The sequence below is a fragment of the Mastomys coucha genome, unplaced genomic scaffold (assembly GCF_008632895.1).
Source record: "Mastomys coucha isolate ucsf_1 unplaced genomic scaffold, UCSF_Mcou_1 pScaffold5, whole genome shotgun sequence".
In the NCBI taxonomy this organism is placed as follows: domain Eukaryota; kingdom Metazoa; phylum Chordata; class Mammalia; order Rodentia; family Muridae; genus Mastomys; species Mastomys coucha.
Genome location: NW_022196911.1, coordinates 65,859,872 through 65,883,318, shown reverse-complemented (window position 1 = coordinate 65,883,318; position 23,447 = coordinate 65,859,872). Strand labels below are relative to the sequence as shown.

At 46.9% G+C, this 23,447-nt stretch overlaps 1 protein-coding gene and 1 long non-coding RNA gene across 12 annotated transcripts in view; one reads left to right on the top strand and one right to left on the bottom strand.

Moving 5' to 3' along the window:
* The window catches only part of Mink1 (misshapen like kinase 1), a 54,349-nt gene extending 35,691 nt beyond the window's left edge, over nt 1-18,658 (bottom strand). For 5 of the 10 annotated variants that reach the window (XM_031354645.1, XM_031354638.1, XM_031354640.1 and 2 more), the window contains exon 1: nt 18,370-18,657. Coding sequence is in view for 9 of the 10 variants with exons in the window: in XM_031354638.1 (XP_031210498.1) it covers nt 18,370-18,426 (57 nt within the window). In the remaining variant the exon portion in view is untranslated. Of the gene's footprint in view, nt 1-18,369 lie in introns of all 10 variants that reach the window. The other 5 variants (XM_031354646.1, XM_031354647.1, XM_031354642.1 and 2 more) reach the window with 3 other exon arrangements.
* The window catches only part of LOC116079041, a 6,800-nt gene continuing 1,938 nt past the window's right edge, over nt 18,586-23,447 (top strand). Inside the window, exons 1-3 of one of the 2 annotated variants that reach the window (XR_004113727.1) lie at nt 18,586-18,782; nt 19,234-19,363; nt 19,484-19,568. This is a non-coding gene — a long non-coding RNA (uncharacterized LOC116079041). Of the gene's footprint in view, nt 18,783-19,161; nt 19,364-19,483; nt 19,569-23,447 lie in introns of both variants that reach the window. The other variant, XR_004113726.1, reaches the window with a different exon arrangement.

Genomic DNA, 23,447 nt, shown 5'->3' with positions numbered 1-23,447 from the left:
TGGTGTCACCTGCCTATAATCCAAGCACTCAGCAAGTAGGAGGATAAGAATCTCAAGACCATTCTTAGAAACACAGTGTAAGCCAGCCTGAGCTCTCCAAGACCCTGTCTCCAGAGGAGGGAGAGAAACAAGATTCTCTAAAAGTAATGGGGGGGGGGTGTCATAGGTAAGTATTACCAGAAAGCAGATTTTTTTTTTTAAAAGGAGGAGACCGTTATTTTAGTTGGCAAAACCCAAGCAGTAACAAGAGAGTAAGGCCCCAAAACCACAGCAAGCAGGAGGGCAGGAAGAGATGAAGCTCAGACTTTCTGGAGAACAGAGTTAAAGAAATGAGTGGCTACAACTGGTAGCACATGCCTGCTATCCCAGCTACTCAGGAGACTGAGGCAGGAAAAACACATGCTCATGGCCTGTGTGGGCAACTTGTGACCCTGTCTCAAACAAAAAGGGGCTGACAATGTAGCTCAGTGGGAAGGACAGAAGGTGAAAACCCCTCCCCTCTTCAGACAACAGCCTATTGAAAGGTCCTAAAGTGTTAAGAAGATGCTAAAAGGCAAGCCTTTGTAGCTGGTGCAGAAAGGAAGTCAGAAGCACAGGATGCAATGAGAGGTGGGCACATCCTTTAACTTCACACTGCCTCTTTTTCTCATCTACTCTATCACAGATGTGAAAACATCTTCAAGTCCATAACATGCTAAAAAATTTGCATGAGTCACTGTGAAGAATTGACCCCCACAGAACAAAGAAACTGTGGCAAGAGGTGGTTTTCTAAGACAGTTGATGTTTCTAGTATTTAAAGTGAGAAGGAGCAGCTTAGGCACAGATAGTAGGTTCTGTCCGGGTGGGGAGGCTCTGGCAGATACCAAGCTAACGGAGGAGGACTACACCAGTAATCAGGGGTTGGGTAATAACAAGGCTTCTCCCTGCTGATTTTCAACTGCAGCACAAACAAACCATTATACCTCATTGCCAGCTTCCTACTGTCGAATCAGGTGTCCACAGAGCTAAGGAAGAGACCTGTGCCCCGTCTTAGCTCTATATTGCTTCCAATTATACAAGAAGTCCAACGGGATGCCATAAGATAGGGTAAGAAAAAAGTTAAGAAATGAGCAGCTGCATCTGATGGCACACGCCTGTCATCCTAGCTACTCAGGAGACTGAGGCAGGCAGAGCACACACGCTCAAGGCCTGTGTGGGTAACTTGTGACCCTGTCTCAAACAAGAAGTAAAGGGGCTGAAGATGTAGCTCAGTGGGAAAGCACTTGCCTACTAACATAGGAGGCCTAGGGTTCAATCCCTAGCACCACTGGAGACAGAAAGGTGAGGTCAGATGAGAAGAGCAGAAGGTGACAACCCCCCCCCACACACACACACCAGACAACGGCCTACTACTACTGAAGGTTCTAAAGTGTTCAGAGGCCAACAAAGAAAACCAAGAAATGAGCACAGAGGTGCCAGGCTGAGTCAGGGGAAGAAGAGCAGGTGGAGGGTAGGGACAGCAGGGTGTGGAAAATGACTGAATCACAAAGTTAGAAAGGAAGGTCAAGGTTACTCTCTATAGGGTGGAGACCAGGTATTCTTGGCGCCACCAAGAACCAAGTCAGAAAAATATTGCAGCTAAAGGGAGATAGGTAAGAAGGAACTTCCTGAGCGGACAGCACCAGCACAGTCACCCTACTTTTCACCAGGCCTGTCTCCGCTCTGCCTAAGAAACCTCCTCGGACTCCTCTTTCCACACCAACTCCAAGAGGCAGTTCATGTATTCACTCACTAAACACTGAGCAGCAGATAAAGGCGCTTGCTGTGAAAGCCTGCTAACCCAGAACATATGTAAAAGTGCAAGGCAAACAAGGACTCTATAAAGTTGTCCTCAATCCTCCACATGAGTGTCATGGCACACATACTCCTACTACCTACACCTACACCCACAGACACACACACCAATAAACATCAAGTGCCTAAGGCTGAGGGTGTACCTCACTTGGGAATGTGCTGGCCTAACATGCATGAAGCATGTTCTATGCTCAGCATCTCATAAAACTGGAAGAAGTGCACACACCTGTGCTCTCAGCACTCAAGAGGTAAAGGCAGAAAGAGCAGAAGCTCAAGGTCAGCCAGCTGCATAACAAGTTAAAGCAGCCTGTTCTTAGTGGGAACAGAGAGAGCTGGCTCTGCAGTGCTTGCTGCCCTTGCAGAGCGTGTTTCCTTCCTAGCAACCACAGTCTTCAGGCTCACAATCATCTGAAACTCCAGCTCCAGGGGTTCCCAAACTCTGTTCTGACCCTGCGGGATCCTATCATGCGTGAGATGCACATACATACATGCAGGCAAACACTCATACAGATAAAATAAAATTTTTGTTTTTAATGAAGTAGCTGGAAAGCGAAGGTGACCTCGACTAGAATGTGGCAGGTAATACAGAGCAGAGGGAGCCCTCCCCTCAGGGAGCTTACAGCCTACTTGACAAAGCATCTATTGAAGGAGGATACAGTTAGTTACACAGCTGTAAGTCCTGAAGAAAAGGGACTGAATACTTTCAGAAAGATTAATGACAGACCAATAGGGAAGGAAAGCCAACAAAGGACATGCATGATATTTAAGCTGAAGCCATAGGGACAGTAAGTAACCAAGCCAGGGCTACAGGGAGGGAGGACGCAAGGACTCCCAGGAAAGAGCCAAGTATCCTCACTAGCCAACCCTGAGTCTGTATGTTTATGTTACAGAAAGCTCTTGCGTATTTATACAGAAGCCCTGCCTCTCACATCTCAAGTGTACCCCCAGCAGACTGTCCCCTCTGGCTGAGTACTTGCTCTGGGTGGGCCCACAGTTTTCACAAAAGCAGGCAGGGACAGAGACTGCCTGGGGATTGCTGGGAACCCTGACTCAGGGGCAAGTCAAACAGGAGTTTCATGTTTGGATAAGCTTGAAGTCATTCCTTCTCTCAGGGACACTGGAAGACTTTGAGGAGCTGCTGGAGAGCTCCAGGACAAGGGAACTGGGAGCCAGGGACCAAGCTCTACAATTCCAGGCCACACCTTGGGCTGTGAGTCATCATGAAATCAATTGACTGGCTGCTTTCTCCTTCTTAAATAAAACTAAGTCAGGAGAGAATGTTAACTGAATTCTCCGAGATTCCCTGTCTTTCACAGGAGAAGGGGCTTCACAACTACCCCATATCTAATAAACATTTACCAGGCTATGCACTTTCATTTAACACTCTCAACAGGCCTATTATATTGGGTTTGTTATCCTCATTTTACAAAGGATAAAAAATTAGGTGTGGAGTGCTGGGTGTTTGCCAAAGATCACATGGTGATTAGCAGGGTTTAAAATCCAAGCCTGTTGTCAAGTCCTGTGTGAAAAAAGAAGGGCTGCACCTATTCCAGCCCCTATTCCCAATCCTCTAAACCCAAGTGAAAATTCTGTCTTCTAAAATCAATCCTCACTTGGTTCTGACTACTCCTTCCCTTAGCAGCACCAGTCTGGATAGTCTTTGGGTATCAATGTCCCAAAGGTCACCTTCCTTTTACCCTGTGTCTCAAGCATGGATGCTCTATCTCATGCCCGCACTCCAACCTCATCTCTGCCCGAGATCTCCCCAAGCCTCTCCAAGATCATATTGGTTTTTTTCAACTCCTCCTTTGCCTGGCTTAACACACAGAGGTGTTTTTCCTCCATCAAAGAACACTAAATCCCCATCTGGCTGATTTGTAAGTCTAAATCAGTGGTACAGCCAAATGTAGTGCTTACACCTTTAGTCACAGCATTTGGGAAGCAGAGGCAGGTGGACTTCCCTGAGTGCAAGGTCATAGACCCAGTTCGACCCTATCTAAAAACAAACAAACAAAACGCCTTACAATATGAACTCAGAGCTCAGAGTTAGGGAAGACAGGAAAGTATTCTGGGTCTCAAGTCTGTTTCCACGGTTCTGGGCAAGAAACCAAGATACCAGGGCCCCACCCTGAGTATAGTGAATCACTCCCTGGGCAGGGCCTGGCTATGCACAGGTGGTTTTGAATGAGTCTCAGACTGAAAGCCACTGAATTCCTACCCACCTCATTTTGTAGGTGAGGAAACCAGTCCAGTAGAGACTTATGCTAGAGTTAGAATGAGACCCAGGTCTCCTGGCACCACACCCATCCCACGGATCATGTTCTAAAGCAGCTACCGAAAGGTGTATGAACAGGCCTCCAGCTGGGAATTCTCGAGACATCAGTTTTATTCAAGTAGGTCATGAAACCAGGGTAGGGGATCTGGGCAGTAGCAAAATGCTCACCGTTAACCTGCTAAGCAGACTACACCAACGACGCCAGAATGACCAGCACACACAAACACTTCAAATAGGCCAGGGACTTGACAAACCAACAAAGTTGCTCAGCACTTGAGTATCAGAAATGAGCTCTAGCCAGGTAGTGGTGGTGCACGTCTTTAATCCCAGCACTTGGGAGGCAGAGGCAGGCGGATTTCTGAGTTCGAGGCCAGCCTGGTCTACAGAGTGAGTTCCAGGACAGTCAGGGCTATACAGAGAAACCCTGTCTCGGAAAAACAAAACAAAACAAAACAACAACAACAACAACAAAAAAAAAACCCTCAAAAAACCAGAAATGAGCTCTAACTCTAGAGTCTTGGGCCTCTGCTGCCACCCTCTAAAGTGTAAGGTTGTCAGGGTGTTCTGCTTTAGACATAAGCAGCAAGGTCCCTCTTCACTTTCATTAGGCACGGTGATGGCAACGGCATACCAGACTACAGAGTAACTCCCACGGAAGACAGGTTCTCAGAAAAGAAATAGAACATTTCTTTACTCAAACTTTGTACAGCAGGTTTGGGTAACCTCCATCCAAGAACAGCAACCAGCCTCAACTAATAACAGGCTGTGTGCATGCAGCCTCTGTGACTTCCTTCCAGAGCATTGGAGAGAGAGCTCCTGGACAGGCACACAGGAACCAGAACCATGGGAACCAAGCTCACGACTGGTATAGGCTTCTGACGAGAATTCAGGGGCACCATCCTAACCACCGCGCTCCTTACTATCTCCAAAATATGACCCACAGGCTTCTACTGCCTGGCTCTTGACCTCACAAGGGGTCAGCACTAAGCAGCAGCTTCTTCCATTCTTGCTGGCTCACTTGAATACCAAGCCTACCTAACTTCTCTCTCATCTTCCCAGGTCCACAGATGATCAAAGAATAAAGTGTTAGAAGGCACAGACAAGGGGAAGTTAGGTTGGCAGGGCTTCATTTTAAGGTATGCAAACTATTTCTGGGCCTTGCTTTGGGTCTGTCCACTGGTGTGAACTCCCACCAGTGTGAACACGACTTCATTCTAAATTGTTCCAGGGGCAGCTGCTAACTTTTATCATCTTTCACCCTTTCAACAGTCTTCTTCCCGACTTCCTCTAAGGCAATGGTTCTTTTTTTTTTAAGATTTATTTATTTTATATATGTGACTACATTATCACTGTCTTCAAACACACCAGAAGAGGGCATCAGATCCCATTACAGATGGTTGTGAGCCACCATGTAGTGCTGGGAATTGAACTCAGGACCTCTGGAGGAGCAGCCAGTGCTCCTGACCTCTGAGCCATCTCTCCAGCCCCACACAGTGGTTCTCAGCCTGTGGACTGAGACTCCTTTGGGGCTGACACTTTCCCAGGGGTCACCTAACATCATCAGAAAACAGACATTTACATTATGAGTCATAACAGTAGCAAAAGTACAGTTATAAAGTAGCAATGAAAATAATTTTATGGTTGGGTGTCACCATACCATGAGGAACTGTATTAAAGAGTCGCAGCACTAGGAAAGTTGAGAAGCACTGCTCTATCCCATACCCTTCAAAGTATAAGATGAAATGAAGTAAAAGCCTGGTAACAGATATAAGAACAACAACAAAGCCAGGAATTCCTGCAAGATATGTGGTGCTGAATACGGAAACCACTTCTCATCTTACTGCCCACCCAATCCTCTTATGATGCCTAGACGCCCTTGCAGAGACCTGTCTGCACATCAGAGCCTGCAAGGTCAATATTCCAAGCCATCAGTGACTCTGAAACAGTTCACCTCACCTGGCTGCACAAAAATTAAGAATACTTGCTGCTCTAGTAGAGGACCCAGATTTAATTTCTAGCATCCACACAGAAGCTCAGAACCACCTGTAATTCCAGTTTCAAAATCTCCAACCCTGGAGCTGGCAAGATGGCTCAGCGGGTAAGAGCACTGACTGCTCTTCCGAAGGTCCTGAGCTCGGATCCCAGCAACCACATGGTGGCTCACAACCACCTGTAATGAGATCTGACATCCTCTTCTGGTGCGTCTGAAGACAGCTACAGTGTATTACGCCGGAGCATGCAGGCAAACACTCATATACACGGTTATTGTAGTTCATAAATGTAAAATAAAAATAAATCTTTTTTTTTTTTTAAAGGAACAGACCTAGAGATCTGAACCATGCACTTTTGGAGGGTAGAAACCATTTTTCACACTGGCTGTCTCTAACCCTTTAAATGAGCCATACTCTAAAAGCCAGTAAGGACTTTACAAGTCCTGGGTAAACCTACAAAATCCATTTGCCACAGGTCAGAGAAATTTTACACATTTACAACTGAAACAAGCAGAAAACAGAGTAAGGTGCTGGCCACACACTGCTTTCCTGCCCTTCCCTCAATGCCCATCCCCATACTCCCTGCCTCCACCTGAAGGCACTTAACAGAAGCTCTGATTCTACAGTAGACAGATCTGAGACTGAATCCAGGTCCAGCAGCTCGCTGACTACCCAGTCTCAGATCTCAGATGGGTTACTGAACTTCCAAGTAGCTTCTCTTCGTTTCTCTTGTTGAAAACCTGGCTCATCGTCCACCTCAAAGGGCTACTGTGAGGGAAACTGAGATCACACAAGGACAGAACTTACTGCACAGTAAGTGCTCCTTGCTCCAGCTCCCAAACCCCCTTCTGAAATGAACACATTAAAATACAAATGAGTCGTATCAAAGCATTCTTTGTTCTGAACTAAAGAAAAGCAGGAAAAGGGCTTATGAGAGAGGATTCGAGGGCCAGAAAATCAGGCTCTGGTGCACATGCTCCTGTGCGTCCAGCTCTGCTTTGCCGTATGTCCCAAAACAGTGCCCACACACTTGTGAAGGTTGGGGGGAACTCTGCCAGTTTCTCTGGACCTCAGCTAAACAAGGACAAGTGCCTGACAAGTTCTGCCACACAGCCGTGGCTCCTGAAGCCCCATACACTATGTATGGCAAGGTGCCTTGTGCCGTCTCATACACCCCTGTACAGTGTGGGGAGGAGGAGGAAGGCTAGCACGAGAACTGACAGGGCAAGAGCAGGCACACCTCTCGGTTTATTGGGGTTTCATCTGGATGAGACTCATTCTTCTACTACCTTTGAGGGACAAGCAGAAGATGAACAGGCTGAGAGAAGAAACAAATATCCTGACCTCTGTCTCTCTCTCTGTCTGCACACACCTACTTCTGTTCTTGCGGTACCCTATTCAGTAGTTTTCTTGAAGGCTCTTCATTAAGTTACTGAGAATTGAAGTCCAAGTTCTGCAGGTTTCCACCACTGTCTTCCAAATGAGTCTTGAAAGAACAGGCAGGTAGTGAAGAGAACATAGGACCTGTCCATACATCTGGCACAGAGCCCACCTATTTAGCCTTCAGAAGTGTACTAGCAGAAAAGCTCTTAGTCTGAGAGATATGTGCCGTGTGCAAAATCTCTTCCCAGAAAGAGGTAAGCAGGAGGCAAGAACTCGTCCTACCTACAGAAGAAACCTAACTTGTCCTTCCCTGGCCTCTCTAATATCCACAACAAACTCACAAAGGTTTTAGAAACAACCGAAAGTGGAAAAATAATTCTTCAATACAATGCCTGCAAGACTGTAGGGTGGGTGGCCGATCTCCCTGCTCCCCACAAACTAAGTGCTTTTAGTGTTCCCAAGATACAGTGACAGTTAAAACTCCCTCCTCAACATTTCCAAACATACCCTGGAGGGCAGTGCCACTCAGCTGTGAAGCACTAAGCACTAACTTGTACTGCTCTATATCCCCTGGGCCCACCATATTCTAACCATTCGTTATGGCTCAGGAACTAAACCAGTAGGAAAGAACCAGTCAAGAGCCCTGTCTGCAGCCAAGTGAATAATTACTGAAGCCCCAGCTTGTACTCAGCATCTTTATAGGCAGCTATAGATCAATAGGAAATATGAATCATGATCCCCATGTATAAGAAAGTTGTAGGAAACATGACTAACAAATTATTTGATCTACAGTAATATGCAATCAAATTAAGCCATATGGTCTATGAGGAGCAGATAAGATAACCATCTAAGGGCTGGTACTGTGACAAAGGCTTCATGGAAAAAAAACAAAGGTTTTGTGGTAGGTCTCAAAGAAGATGGAATTTTCTTCACTCAGTCCTTCTGAGCCTCAATCTCTCTGTGTAAGAATTGCTGTCCATGGAAAACTCCTTGTGGGTCCAGGAGCAATAAATATACAGTCCCCACCCCCCTGCAAATCCCACACTCCAAAGTCCTGATAGAAATGGGTGTGAGAAATGTTCCACACTCCCTCAGGAGGCCAACTATTATAAGGCCCTACAGAAGAAGCAGAGGTACCAGAGACAAGCAAATGCATTCAGTGACACATGCACGCAATGAGCCTTGAATGCTGGCTGGGATTCCCAGGCTACAGGAATGTGCCATTTACCTGTCAGCGCTGGCCTGTGTGGTATCCTGCTGTGGGGCCCTGACTGACTGTAGTAAGAGGTCTGAACTGCCTCCTCTGTGGAGGGTCTCTCTTCCCAGCCACCCTCACTTTTCTCAAATGTCCTACTTCCTCCACTCACCTCATTCAAGCCTCTCAGACTCCTTCCCACCAAACTCCTCACAGCCCATCCTACCATCTAACACCCTCCATCCACCTGACATTCAAGCTGGTTCTGGAGTCTGGCTCCTCCAAGAAGCCCAAGACTGTGGCTGCCCCAACCCTCTTTCCTTTCAAGCATTCAAAAATCACTAACACTCCCCAACACACCCCACTCATCCTTTACGTGCACACAATGTAAATGAGAGTCTCTGTCTATTTATACACAGAATCTGTCTAATGTTAGAGGGAGAATCCTGCTTCTCACAGACTAAGAGCTAAGTCAAGGCAGAGTGGGATTGTTCTTATGAGAGACTCGCTCACCTAAGCCACTGCTCAGACTAACCACCCAGCTCCCAGAGCAGGACACTCACCTGTTACAAACGCACTTGAGTCCACAGACCCAAGACTCAGGAACCCTCCCCCAAATAAATACATGAGGGTTATAGTCCTGTGCCCTACCCACAAGCAATCCACTATTTTATAAAACATTTTCCCCATAGAACTTCAGACTAAGTTCTTGTGGACCAAAGTGAAATCTGGAGTTTTCAACACCTCAGATTCATGACTCACACCTGTTGATCAGCACTCTCATTTTTAGCCACTAATTCTATCTGTGGCTTCATTTCTATTTATTGCCTTTTATTTCTCTTAAAGCAATGCCAGCTTGGCTTATGCCTCTCAATCAACCAACCAAACGTTTTTTTCTCGTGAAAACAAGCCAGGTGTTGTGACTCTCATCTGTGATCCCAGTACTCAGGGGGTTAAGGTAGGAAGACAGGGAACCTGATTTACATGCTGAGAGCTCTAGGCCAGCCAGAAGACAAAGTAAGACCCTGTCTCAAAACAATTCAAGTCAGAAAAATAATACAAAAGGTTGGCGTAGAGGCATAAACCTACCCAGCACTTGGGAGGCAGAGGCAGGAGAATTTCAAGTTTGTGACCAGCCTGGCTATATATATAGCAGTTCCAAGGCTAACCTCAGCTAAATAACCAGACTCTAGTTTCAAACAGAAACAAAGCAAACACTAGGTTTTTCGAGGGAGTGGAGTTGGTTTCAGAGATTGAATCTAAAGCCTTAAACATGCTAAGCAAGCAGTCTAGCAGAGATTCACCACAGGTCTTTCTTTGTTCTTTTGTTGAGATAAGACCTCATGTACCCAGGCTAGCCTTGAACTCCTGATCTTCCCTGCCAAATTCTGGGGTTACAGGTATTTGCCACCATACTGATATTGCAGCTCTCTTTTTACCTCCTACACCCCTAAAATCACATTTATTGGCTGGCAGTAGTGGAGCATACCTTTAACCCCAGCACTGAGGAGGCAGAGGCAAGAACAGCCAGAGCTCCACAGAGAAATCTTATCTTGAAAAAAAAAAATCAAATTTTTTTTATCACACTTATGTATTTATATGTATATGTGTGCATATGTGGAGGTGAGAGAACAATTTGGGGGAGATGGTCCTCTACTCCCACCATGTAGGTCTCAGAGACTGACCTGAGTCATCAGGCTTGGCAGTAAGTGGTTTTATCTACTAAAACATTTCATTTCACCAGGCACCCCCCCCCCCAACACAAACACACCCAAGACAAGATCTCATTATGTATCTCTGGCTGTCCTAGCACTCACTTTTTAGACCAGGCTGGACTCAACACAGACACCCACCTGCTTCTGCCTCCCTCAATCTGGGACTAAAGGTGTGCACCCCCACACCCAGCTTCATCACAGAACCTACACATTCTCCTACAGACTTTAAATCTCTAGATCATCTTTTTTTTTTCTTTTTGGTTTTTCAAGACAGGGTTTCCCTGTGTAGCCCTGGCTATCCTGGAACTCACTCTGTAGACCAGGCTGGCCTTGAACTCAGAAATCTGTCTGCCTCTGCCTCCCAAGTGCTGGGATTAAAGGTGTGCGCCACCACTGCCCAGCTCTAGATCATTTTTAATACCTAATATAAATATAAATGCTATAGGACAGTTGCTGTATCATATTGTCAGGGAATAGTGACAAGAAAAACAAAACTTGTGCAGTCCAACTGTAATCCCAGCACTTGGGAAACTAAGGCATAAGGATCACCAGAGTTTGAGTCCACCTCTGTAACAGAGTGGAAATAGCAAAAACCAACAACAAAAAAGCCAATTAGGAGTGGGAAGATGGCTCAGTGGGTAAAGCACTTAACACACAGGCATAGAACCAAGTTCAAACCACCAGAACCTATGTAAATCCAGGTACAGTAATCCTACGGCAAGGTGAGAGGCAGAGACAGGAGAACCTCTGGAAGCTTGCAGACCAGCTAGCCTGGCCTATGTAGTAGTGAACAAAAGAATGCCACAAATAAGTTGGAATGCGAGGACCCACACCCACAGTTGTCCTGATTTCTAACCACACACACACACACACCATGGAACCCACATGCACGTACACATTCATACACGCACAGATTTTTTTTTTAAAGTCCATTCATTAACTTAGTCACTTTCTGCTCTATTTTTCAATGGGGGGTTGGGAGGAGCCTAAAGGATTACTGGCATAAACTGTTATATGGTGGGTGCTGAGGGAGTGTGGGGCTGAAAATTAATTTCAAGATGATTGGCTACTCACTAACCACAGCACAACAGAGAATGAGTATAAACTCATAACAATCAGTATTAGAAGAATGCCTAAGTTTGAAAGCTCTAAGATACTGAGGAAACACTAACCCGAAGGCTCAAGATGACTCGGAGGTTAAGAGCACTGGCTGCTTATCCAGAGGACCCAGGTTCAGATCCTAGCACCCACATGGTGGCTAACAACTGTAACTCCTGTTCCGAGGAATTCCTATATCCTTTTCTGGATGTTGCAGGCACCAAACACACATAAGGTACACAGACATACATGCAGGCAAAACACTCATACACATAAAAACATAAAAACAAACAGACCAAGACAGCCTAGGAGGGCACAGTGGTATTTGCCTGTACTACCAACCACTTGGGACCATTGAGTCCAGGAGTTTGAGGTCAGCCTGAGCAATATAACTAAGACCAATTTGTCTTAGTCAGGGTTTCTATTGCTGCACAAATATCATGACCAAGAAGCAAATTGGGGAGGAAAGGGTTTATTCAGCATATTTCCACATTGCTGTTGATCACCAGAGGAAGTCAGGACTGGAACTCAAGCAGGTCAGGAAGCAGGAGCTGACGCAGAGGCCATGGAGAGATGTTCCTTACTGGCTTGCTTCTCTAATGTAAAACCATTTATCAGGTTAATTTCAATACAGCAAAAGGTGTCACCTGGCCAGCAACATCATGCACTGGTGACAAGGACAGGTTTACTGAGCTTTGAGCCAAGACTGCTGGACCTTCAGGCTGGCCTTGTCCACCTCAGTAGACTGATGATAAAAACTGACCTACCAGCCAGTTGAGAGGCGTGTTGTTAACAAAGTAATCCATAACTTCATCTAAGGATTCCTTCATTTTCTGCAGCTGTCTTCTGATCTTTACAAGCACTCCATGCACACCGGTCACCACCACCACCCAGGTTCAGAGGGTCAATCCATTATGATCAAGGCAGGAGCATGGCAGCATCCAGGCAGGCATTGTGCCGGAGCTGCCAAGAGCTCTACATCTTCATCTGAAGGCTGCTAGCAGGAGAAGGGGTAGGACTTCTAAAGTCTGAGTTTGCAAAGGCATTTCTTAAGCGGATGCTCACAGAGTACTGGCTCGGAAGTTTGGTACCATTTTCAATAATATCACATCCTTTCCATAGGGTCTAGACCTGGATATCAACAGCAACACAATGCTCAGTGACAGCTGATGAAGGAAAGGTCAGCGCCCACAGCTTTGATAGGACTCTGGAGACAGAAGAATTCTGCAGGTAGACTCAGATGGCTTCTGAGATACTCTCCAGGCTCAGGATGCTTGCTTGTAATGTGACTGGGTGGACAGGTTACTGCATTCCTTGTTTACAGACCTAAACCAAACTGCAAGCTCGTCAACAGAAGTTAAACACTTCCTGCCATCCTTTCCCCTAAGTGACGAAGTGTTCTAAGTAGCCCAGTCTTATTTATTCTGTCTTAGGCACGGTTTGTATCTCGACGGGGAAACTGCATCTTATACAGCATCATCATGAGCTCTTGGGGAGAGAGTGAGACCAGTTCAATGTCTTGCTGACCCTCCTTCCTGTTATGGGGGGGGGTACAGAGTTACATATACACTCATGTGCATACATGTGCATATGGGTGCACATGCAATTGAGGTGGGGCAAAAGTCAACAGTATCTTCTTTTTTTGATGGTTCTCCACCTCATTTACTTGGCTAGGCTAATTGGCCAATGGACTCCAGGGATCCATCTGCCTCAGCCCCAGTCTGGAGTTACAGATATGTAACACCATACCTGGCTTTTACATGGGTGCTATAGATCCAAAGTCAGGTCCTCATGCTTGTACAGCAGACACCTCATTGACTGAACCACTCACCCCACTTCCAGTTGTTTTCATTCTTTTTTTTTTTTTTTTTTTTTTTTTTTTTTTTTTTTTGGTCTTTTTGAGACAGGGTTTCTCTTAGTAGCCCTGACTGTCCTGGAACTCACTCTGTAGATCAGGCTGGCCTAGAACTCAGAAATCCTCCTGCCTCTGCCTCCCAAGCGCTGGGATTAAAGGCGTGCGCTACCACCGCCTGGCCATGTTTTCATTCTTAAACTCTCACTTTTGGCCACTACAGAGACAACTTAGCAGGTAACAGCACTCGGTATAAGCAACCCCAGCAACCACTCAAAAAGTTAGGCATAGCTGTGTGTGCCTGTAACCTCAACATTGAGGGGAGGAGATAAAACAGGTAGATAGATACCAGGAGCTCAATGAGCAGCCAGCTTAGCCCAAAACAGAGTCTCTGGGTCAGTGAGACTGTGTCATGGGTCTATGGTGGAGAGTGAAAAAAGACATCCAGCATTCCCTAGCTTCCACAGGTTATGTGCACCCACACACGAACATGAACACGCACTCGCATATGCACACCTCAATTTCCCAAAGAACTGTTCCTTCATGTGTTGCTAAGCTATGGCAATTTGCTCTATTCTACAACATGAAGGGTAGTGATATTTCTCCTGTCTGGATAATGGCTGAACACCCAGTTCCAGCCACAGTCTCTCCCATCATCCTTCCATCATTTTACCAAAGCAGCATTTTACATCACCTCAAATGTCACAGCTTTCAAATCTCCCCCATCTTCTCTCATTCTTAGGGAGGAAAGTCACTGATTGCCCTCACTGCTGCTGCAGGAGGTCAGTCCTCCCATTCCTCTGCCTAGGACATCTGTCATCAACACGTGGACAGCTAGCATCTCAGCACACAGCAGCAGTGGCCTAGACATATGCCCGCCGCAGCTTTCTAGTGGTGATGGCCTACAGCAGCAGACAGAGGAGGAACGGCATCCTCAAAGAACACATTATCATTTTGAGACACACAAAATGTTCAAAATCATTTGAGAAAAAAACACCTGTCAGCAACTACCACCTAGTAACAAGTCCCTTGAAGGTGTGCCATGGCATTACTTCAATGCAGCCTCATTCCCTGTCTCCATAGCTGCAGAGACACTGCAGTCTAAAACTTGGAGCTGCTGGACAGTAAAAAGAAACTGTTTGATTTATGAAGTGGGTCAACCAAAAGCAGTAACGTCAAAGGGAAGAGGTGAGCCTGGGGTCTGCTCCCCACCTCCCAGCTGCTTTTGCTCATGCTTTATCCTCTGTGAGAAGCCAACAGTTCCAAATCAGAAGACTCTTCTGGAATACAACCAAGTTTGGACACAGGCAAAGATGACTTCATACTAGAGGCCTCAGTTTTCTCTAGGATAATACAAACTTTATTTTAGCCATTGCTTGATCAGAAGCAGCCAGAGGTCTGCTTCATCACAAGGCTAGGTCTGATTCCAAAGCATCTCAAAAAAGACTCTCTCTGTCCTTGCTTTTGAGACAGGTTCTCATGTATTCCAGGATGCCGTTGAACTTTTACTTTGTTTTTTTAAGGCAGGGTTTCTCTATTATGTAGACCAGGCTGTCCTGTAACTCAAAGACCCCACCTACTTTTCTTCTAGAGTTAAAAGTGTGTGATACAACACCTAGCATATTTATTTACATTTATTTGCATGTATATGTGTATACCTCTGTGTGTTTATATATATGACCTCATGCATACATGCAGCCTGGCACATGTGTAGAAGTCAGAGGACAACCCACTTTCTTCTTCTACCAGGTGGGTTCTGAGTGAGGATCAAGCTCAGGTTGTTATCAGACTTGGTAGTAACTGCCTTTACCCACTGAGCCATCTCCTCTGGCCAGGTCTAGCATTTCTTTCTTTCTTTCTTTTTTAAAGATGTATTTATTTTATGTATATGAGTACACTGTAGCTGCAGACACACCAGAAGAGGACGTTGGATCCCTTTATAGATGGTTGTGAGACACCATGTGGTTGCTGGGAGTTGAACTCAGGACCCCTGAAGAGCAGTCAGTGCTCTTAACCACTGAGTGATGGCCCCATGGTCTAGCATTTATTACTTTAAGCAAGCATTACACTAACAGCTTCCAGTTGTTACAGCATGCACTTACCTAGCAAATATCTCAGTCCTACTACATAAAAGGGTTTAGACACAAGGACACAGAAGGATCAGGACAGTCAGAATTCTAGTTTACAGTATGCTTTTATTTTTGTAGCACTGAAAATCCTAGTGTGTGTCACCCATGTTAAGCAGACAATTACTACCGAGTTATACCTCCAGCCTTAATCCACAGTTTAGTTAAGATTGATAGAAATAGATCTATGTCAATTAGTGATAATAAGTATGGGAAAAAAAAGAATTTTACAGAAACATAAAACAGGGAGAGAATGTTATTTATTAGAGTTCTCCTAGGAGGCTTCTCTGACTGGCAATACGGTCACTCTATGCTAGGAATCATCATTTCATTTAACTTCAGTAACTATGTCTAATGCTACTGCCATTTCCACCACCCAGGCAAGAAAACGGAGCTTAGGGGAGTTAGAGTGCAGAGTCTGAAGGAAGGAAAGGAAGGACAGAGAGCCAAGGTCTGTGTCTTACAGGAGGTAAGGAAGCTAGGACTTCAATTCAGAAAAATACTCCAGACTCATGCTCCTACCCCATGACACTACACCACCATACGGACACAACACCACCTTACAGACAGCCCAAGAAGCCAGGGGTGGTGTGGTAACAAAGTAGCAGGTCCTTCTGGCCTCCTTACTAAGAGATTAGTGAAACTCAATCTTCCTCTAATATTAGGCTATTACTCTCATCGTACTCTCACCATCAGAGGAAAACCAAGCTTTATCTTGAAACAGGAGGAGACAGACATCTGAGGCTCGTAGAGGCTAGCTACTCAACCGTAAGGATGCTCTTCCCTCACCCTAACCCAACTACCGACACCAGGCTTGCACACTTGGTTAATTCTCCCAATGGTTCCATTCCTATCTAGAAAACAGGAGCAGAAGAACAAAGTGTGACTGGACCAGCTGCTTGACAGAGCCACAAGCAGTTCTCACAGGTGTGTTGGACCGGACTGGCAATTGAGAGAGAAGCCAGCAAGGAGAGAGCAGCCTTTCCAACCCCATTTCAAGAAAGTATAGCTCTTCCTCAGGTCCTGGAGTACCAGAGGGAGAGACATGGGTTGTTTTCTTCAGAGGCAGAGGGCAGGACAGACAGAAGTACAAGGAACAGGTCACCCAGTTCTCTTGAAGGGAAGGAGAGAAAACCCAGGAGGAGTAAGCTTGGAAGGAGGCTAACTTACTTCAGGGAGGGAAGTCCAGAAGGGAAGTACTATGTCCAAGGTCAAATAGAAACTGCAGAACTGCCCCAAGTTGGGGGCCCAGATAAAGTTACCAGAGAAACCAAAAGAAAAGATAAGCAGAGGACCAGAGGTAAAAACGTCGAAGGTCAAGGTCTGCACCTATCCACTGTGTAACAGTGTTTCTTTATGGTCACTGCATCTAGACAGCCTGAAGCTAGAGTTAATCAACAACTTCAATCTGCAATTGCATTCCAAATCCAAGCATATTAAAACTTTACTCAAAGCCTGGTTTTCCATCTTACATCCCAGTGGATTTGAGTATCCCAGTTTAAACACTGACTAAGCTGCTCTCCTAAAGCCTTCCCTGTCAAAGCACAGGCACACAAACGCATTGAGAAAAAAGGGGGCGGGGGGAGGGGAGGAAAGGAGAGGGAGATCCAATACTCAGTCTTATTCTCCAGAAACTTATCTCCAGCAAGTCAGATCTCATAACCCAACGTTGCACCAAACAAAGTATGACCTGAATGGCAAGGGAGGGAAAAAAAAAAAACTGTGTCACCTAGAGAAACCCAATTAACAACATGACTCTGCTCTCTTCAATTCTCTCTCCCCTCCAGTCATATCCGGGGCACTTGTGGGGTGGCTGCCTTTTCCCTGGCTAATTTAAAAGCCAGAAGAAAATGTGTACAGAGAGGCCTTCTGAGAAGGTAAGCATGAGGTGGGGAAATCCTGCTTTATCTACACCTACGCCGGTTGGGAAAGCTTGCAGGGCACGGAATCAAAACACCACCTGGGAGACAGTCTGGAAGGGTTCACCTTGAAATTTCTATGTTGCCCTTAAGACAAAGCTGCCCGCTAGAGAAAAACTTACAAATGTTGAATTGAAAATTCCGGAAGGAGAGAGGAGAGAAAGTGCCCCCACGTGGAACAATAAATGGGTTATCTGAAAGCATTCCTGACACAGTTGTTTCCTCTTAACCGCTTCTCTAATGAGCCCCTCCCTCCACCTCTCCTTTGCCTCCACTCCCACTAGTTTCCCCAAAGCCCTCCCTACTGACCACAGACAGCATGTATTCTGTGTGTGTGTGTGTGCGCACGCTCTTGTACATATATGTAAACATCGTCTTCCGGCCCGAGTTTCCGAGGAAATCCAGGCTTCCCTTCCTTCCGCTGTGCACTTGTCTGTCCTCCCAGCCCCACGCGGCTGCAGAGTTAGTAATGTAATATTCAGGGACCCCGAGACCGGAAATACCTGGGTCTGAAAAGCTGCACTTGAAACCCGAGAAAAGGGATAGAGAAAGTGAACGTGGGATGTAGACGTAGGAGGTGTGTGGGGTGGAGTGAGGAGGTGAAATGCCGCCCAACTTACAATTCAGGGGTAGGCGAGGAAGAAAACGAGGGATGAGGGGGAGGCTGAAGCAGTTGCAAAGTCAAAATTCCAGGAGCCGGAGGAGGTGGTGGAAGCAGACATGAGGGCCGAGAGGGGGTGGGGTGGGGGCACAAGGTGATGCAGGGCTGTGTTTAGGGACACCAGAGGTGACCCTCAAACGCCTATAAAAGAGGGGACTCGGATCCCAGCAGCAAGGTAGGGATGGCACGCAAGTGTGGGGGAGGGCAACACAGGGTGGGGACCGAACTGGTTCCCAGGCTCTCCAGAGGGCGAATGCCCCGGCGGCGCGAGCTCGGGATAGGGGCAGGGGTCGCGGGGGCGAGGCTGGGGGCGGTGCTCACCCGCAGGGCAGACAGGTCGATGTCGTCCAGGCTACGGGCGGGGGCTGGGTCGCCCATGGCCGCCGCGGGGCCACTCACGCTCCGGCTCGCTCACTCCGCTGCCGCCGTCGCCGCTTCTCCCCCATCGGGGGACCCGAGGGGCGGGCTCCACCGCGCCTGCCCCGAAGGCCGGGGAGGGGGAGGGCCAGCGGGAGGACCGACCCAGCGGCTGACAGGCGCTCTCACCCGCGCGCCTGCAACCCGAGCCGCCGGCTGCCCTGCGCACGCGCGGAGCGGACCGTGACGCGAACGCGCCGGGCGCCCCCTCCCGCGGGACGCCAACACCTGCGCGCAGGCGCAGGAGAGCGGGCGGAGGGCGCGCGCCGACCGAGCCTCGCTAGAGCCGGGCGGGGAAGGAGAGCGCCCACCTGCTGGTACGCGTGCGCACACACCTTCCCTTCCTTCCTTCTTTTATTACTGTTGCCTCCTCTCCTCTAGTTCCTTCGTTGATCTTTATTTGACTCCTTTCCTTCCCTTTCCCTCTTTCGTGTGCCCAGCTGCCAATCAAACCACCCACCTCTCTATTTGCGGGGGAAGGGAGGCGGGCCCCAACCCCCTCTATTACTAGGGGGGTTGTTATGGTAACTCCCCACGCGAGGGCTGCTGGCCTCTAGATAGGACGGGCTGTCCACCCACCCAATTGCCATGGTAACAGTGGAGCCGCTGAGGGAGGGGCCTCTCCGTGAGAACTTGGCTGGAGAAACCACGTGGGAGGAAGGACGGGGTACTGTCTGCCCTTTATTCCCTTTCTAGGCTGGAGTGGGGATATTGAGAGCAGATAGGCACTCGTACTGCTCACGTCTGTATCTGCTTCTCTAAGCACAGTGTTCTGCAGGAAAGAACTATGGTTGGAGTTGCTAGTGGCAAAGCAGAAGAGGGAGAAACTGTATCCAATCCCTTCCAATTTTATTCCAGTTCCTTAGATCTACTCATGTCGACACAGCACCTCCAGCCGGTTAGTCTCACTAGAGGATGGGTGATTCTCTGTAACTATAGACAGACATGTTCTGCCACTGACTAATGTGTTGGGTGACCCTGAGCAAATTAATTTGCCTCTGGGCTTTTCTTTCTCTAGAAGTCGAGGGGAGAAGGTTCTGAGTGTTTGAAGAGCTCTTCCAACACTAATACTCCCTCTGAAAATTAACATAAACATTGCTTAGGTAAGTTTGAATTATCTGGAGACTTCTTGGCATATTTGAGTGCACAATCAGACTTGCTCTGGGTACTCTCCTGACTCGTTTACCTTGCCCCTAATAAGCAAACCACAATCCCCATTTGGCCTTCCCACATGGCCTCTCTTTCTGGCACCCTCAAGTAAATTCTTCCTATCTAGAAGTGATTTTTTTCTAAAACTTAAGTCTGGTATCATTATCTTGTTTAAAATAGTTTTCTGAACCCCACCATTCAGGAAGCTGAGGCAGGAGGATTACATTTTCTATTAGCCTGGGCTATGTAGTGACTAGAAAAAAAAAATCTGAAATGAGTAAAAACACTGATGATTCCCGCTGCCTGTGGGTAGTGATATCAAAGACTTTCAAAATTCTGCCTGTTCCTCTGGTCTTATATCTTTATATATATTTTTCCTTTTCTGGTCTTATGTTTTAATAAACCATACTTAAACTTGCTCCAGATGTCCTGAAATATATTCTACCTGAAGCTCCCAGAACTCAACATCTCTTACCTGTCTTTGCACTTTTTGTTTGTTTGTTTTTTGCTTTTGTTTTTCGAGACAGGGTTTCTCTGTACAGCTCTGTCTGTCTTGGAACTCACTCTGTAGACCAGGCTGGCTTTGAACTCAGAAATCTGCCTGCCTCTGCCTCCCAAGTGCTGGGATTAAAGGCTTAAGCCATCACTGCCTGTCTGCACTTTTCTTTTCCCTGGAGTATTCTCCAACTTCCAGCTGTGCTGGCTACTTTTATGTCAACTTAACACAAGCTAGAGCCATTTGAGAAGAGGGAACCTCAACTGAGAAAACACCATCACCAGGTTGGCCTGTGGGTAAGCCGGTGAAGCATTCTCATGACTGGTAATTGATGTGGGAGGTCCCAGCCCACTAGAGGTGGGGCCACCCCGAGCATGTGGTCCTGGATTGTGTAAGAAAGCAGGTACAGCAAGCCAGTGAGTGAGCAGCAATCTTCTATGGCCTCTGCTTCAGTTCCTGCTTCCAGGTTTCTGCCCTGACTTCCTTCAGTGAGGGAGTCTGACCTGAGCATTGCAAGCTGAGATAAACCCTTTCCTCTCCATGTTGCTTTTGGTCGTGGTGTTTTTATTACAAAGTAGAAATCCAGCTGAGACACCAGCCATAGCCACTCTCATTGGCCTTTGCTTTGCCTGACATGTTGGAATCACCTCTCTATGCATGTTATTTTACAATATTTTCGTTACATGCATTTGTATGCATGCAGGGGGGCTATGGTGCACAGAGGACTACCACTGTGAGGAGATCTCCTTGGTGCAGTGTTTCAACCTGCTAACTCCAATACTCTGAAAGCTGAGGCAAGACGATTCCCCAAAAGTACAAGGCCAGACTGGACTACAGAGTGAGATCCAGGCCAGCCTGTGCTATATGAAGCCTTGTCTTAAGAAACAAACAAAAATCCAGGTGTAGGAGTTGGAGAGATGCCTTAGTGGTTAAGTGCACTGTCTGCTCTTACAAAGGTCCTGAGTTCAAATCCCAGCAACCACATGGTGGCTCACAACCATCCATAATGAGATCTGATGCCCTCTTCTCATGTTGGAAGACAGCTACAGTGTATTTACATATAATAAATAAATCTTAAAAAAAAATCCAGGTGTAGTGGTGCACACTTGTAATCCCAGTACTTGGAAGGCAAAGGCCAGAGGATCATAGCAAGTTGAGGGCCAGCCTGGTCTACATAGTGAATTTCAAAACAACCTGTGAGATTCTGTCTAAAATGAATTAAATACTAGAGAGGCACTTGGTATATACTCAATAAGTTTCCTAATGCCAGATTCACAGCCTCCCGAGTAGCTGGGGACTACAGGCGTGTGCCACCGCGCCCAGCCTATTTATTAACTATTAAAGATAGTTAATAAACAAATCAACATTTCAGGGATGGGATAAATGGCCACCTTCACCTCACAAGGCCATTGTAATCCCTGGGGTGGAAAGAGGAAGAAGCAAGACTGGTGGGAGCTGGTTCTCCTTTGCTTGCTCTGCAACCTTGCTTTCCCTCCGCAATGCCATGGTTGGCCTTTCATCAAGACCCCTGGACCAAATGTGTGCTTGTTCACTCCTGCAATCCCTGTCTTTTTTTTTTTTTTTGGTTTTTCAAGACAGGGTTTCTCTGTAGCCCTGGCTGTCCTGGAACTCACTCTGTAGACCAGGCTGGCCTCGAACTCAGAAATCCACCTGCCTCTGCCTCCCAAGTGCTGGGATTAAAGGCGTGCGCCACCACCGCCCGGCTGCAATCCCTGTCTTAAAGGAAGTTGGGGTAGGAGACTGAAGGATAGTGAATTAGAGGCCAGGCTGAGGTACATAGACCCTGTCCTAGCTGGGCATGTTGCAGAGGCAAGGTTACTGCAACTGTAGATTGCTGGCCTACACAGCAAGACCCTATCTACAAAGAAACACTGCAAGACTAAGAACTAGAAGGCTCTATGTGAAACAGCCCGATCTCTCCCCTGGCCCAGCTTTGGGGCCGCAGCTGCCTCCACCTTTCAGTTAAGGAAGGAATGCTCCCCCGGGGAAAGAGATACTTAGTGCTGACAATGAGACTAATTAATGGGAAGCCAATTAGTACCTGGAACTCCTGTGTGTAGGAGGGATATTAGTGTTTTGTTGTGTGTGGTGTATGCACGTGCATATGCATCTGTTCAGAGGTATGTGTGTATGTGTGTATGTGCTCGAATGTGGGCACACGTGTATACACATGTACAAGAGAAGGCTGGCCAACAAGGGAGAAGAATCCCTGTCCTCCTGCTGGGTTGTCTTGTCCAGCCTTAATATGAGGGGAGGTGCCTAATCTTATTGCAAGTTGTTATACCATATTTGGTTGATATCCCCAGGAGGCCTGCCCTTCTCTGAAGAGAAACAGGGGAGTGCATGGGGAGGGAGGAGGTGAAGAGGGAGATTGCAGTTGGGATGTAATATATAAGAGAATAAATTAATAGAAAAAAAGTTAGGGATCTTTTATCATTTTTTTTTCTTTTTTAGGTATGTATGTAGCTCTGGCTACATATCACTATGTAGCCCTCCCTGGCTGTCCTGGAACTCACTCCAAAGACCAGGCTGGCCTCAGTCAGCCTACCTCTCCCTCCTGAGTGCTGAAATTAAAGGTGTGCACCACCAATGCCCAGCATGGAACGCTCTTCTTTAAAAACAAACAAACAACCCCAACAGTTTCTGTTGATTTTTAAAATTAATCTATTTAGTGTGAGCACACATGAGAGGTCAGGGGACTCTCAGGAGACCGTTCTCTCCTTTTAGCCTGTGGGTTCTGGGGATCAAACTCAGGTCATCAAGCCTGACAGGAAGCATCTTCCTCTGCTGAAACATCTCCCTGTCCCTAGAAGTCACTTCTCAAGAGAACTAGAGGGATGGGAGTACAACCTAAACCATAACCACCACCACCACCCCCCGTCACATTATCGCCCACCCCACTCCCTTCTGTGAAGCCTTCCTAATTCTCCACTCCCCTTATTTTCTTCCTGCTTCTGTGGCTATCTGTGCTCAACAGTTTTCTAATTGCAAAATACTTCAGACATATGAAAAGTTATGAACATATGTATCACACACACACACATGCACACACACACACACTCGGCCCTGATCTTCAGGAGTTAGGTGGATGAACTCAGAAGCTGCTGAGAAGAAGCACAGAGATGGAGCTGTGGCACAAACCTATATCTGATCACTCAGGAGGCAGAGGCAGACGGATCTCTCCAAGTTTGAGGGCAGCCTTGTCTACAGAGTGAGTTCCAGGGCAGCCAGGGCTACACAGAGAAACTGTCTTGGAAATCAACCTATACTCCCAGAATGGGAGAAATTGAGAGAGAGAGAGAGAGAGAGAGAGAGA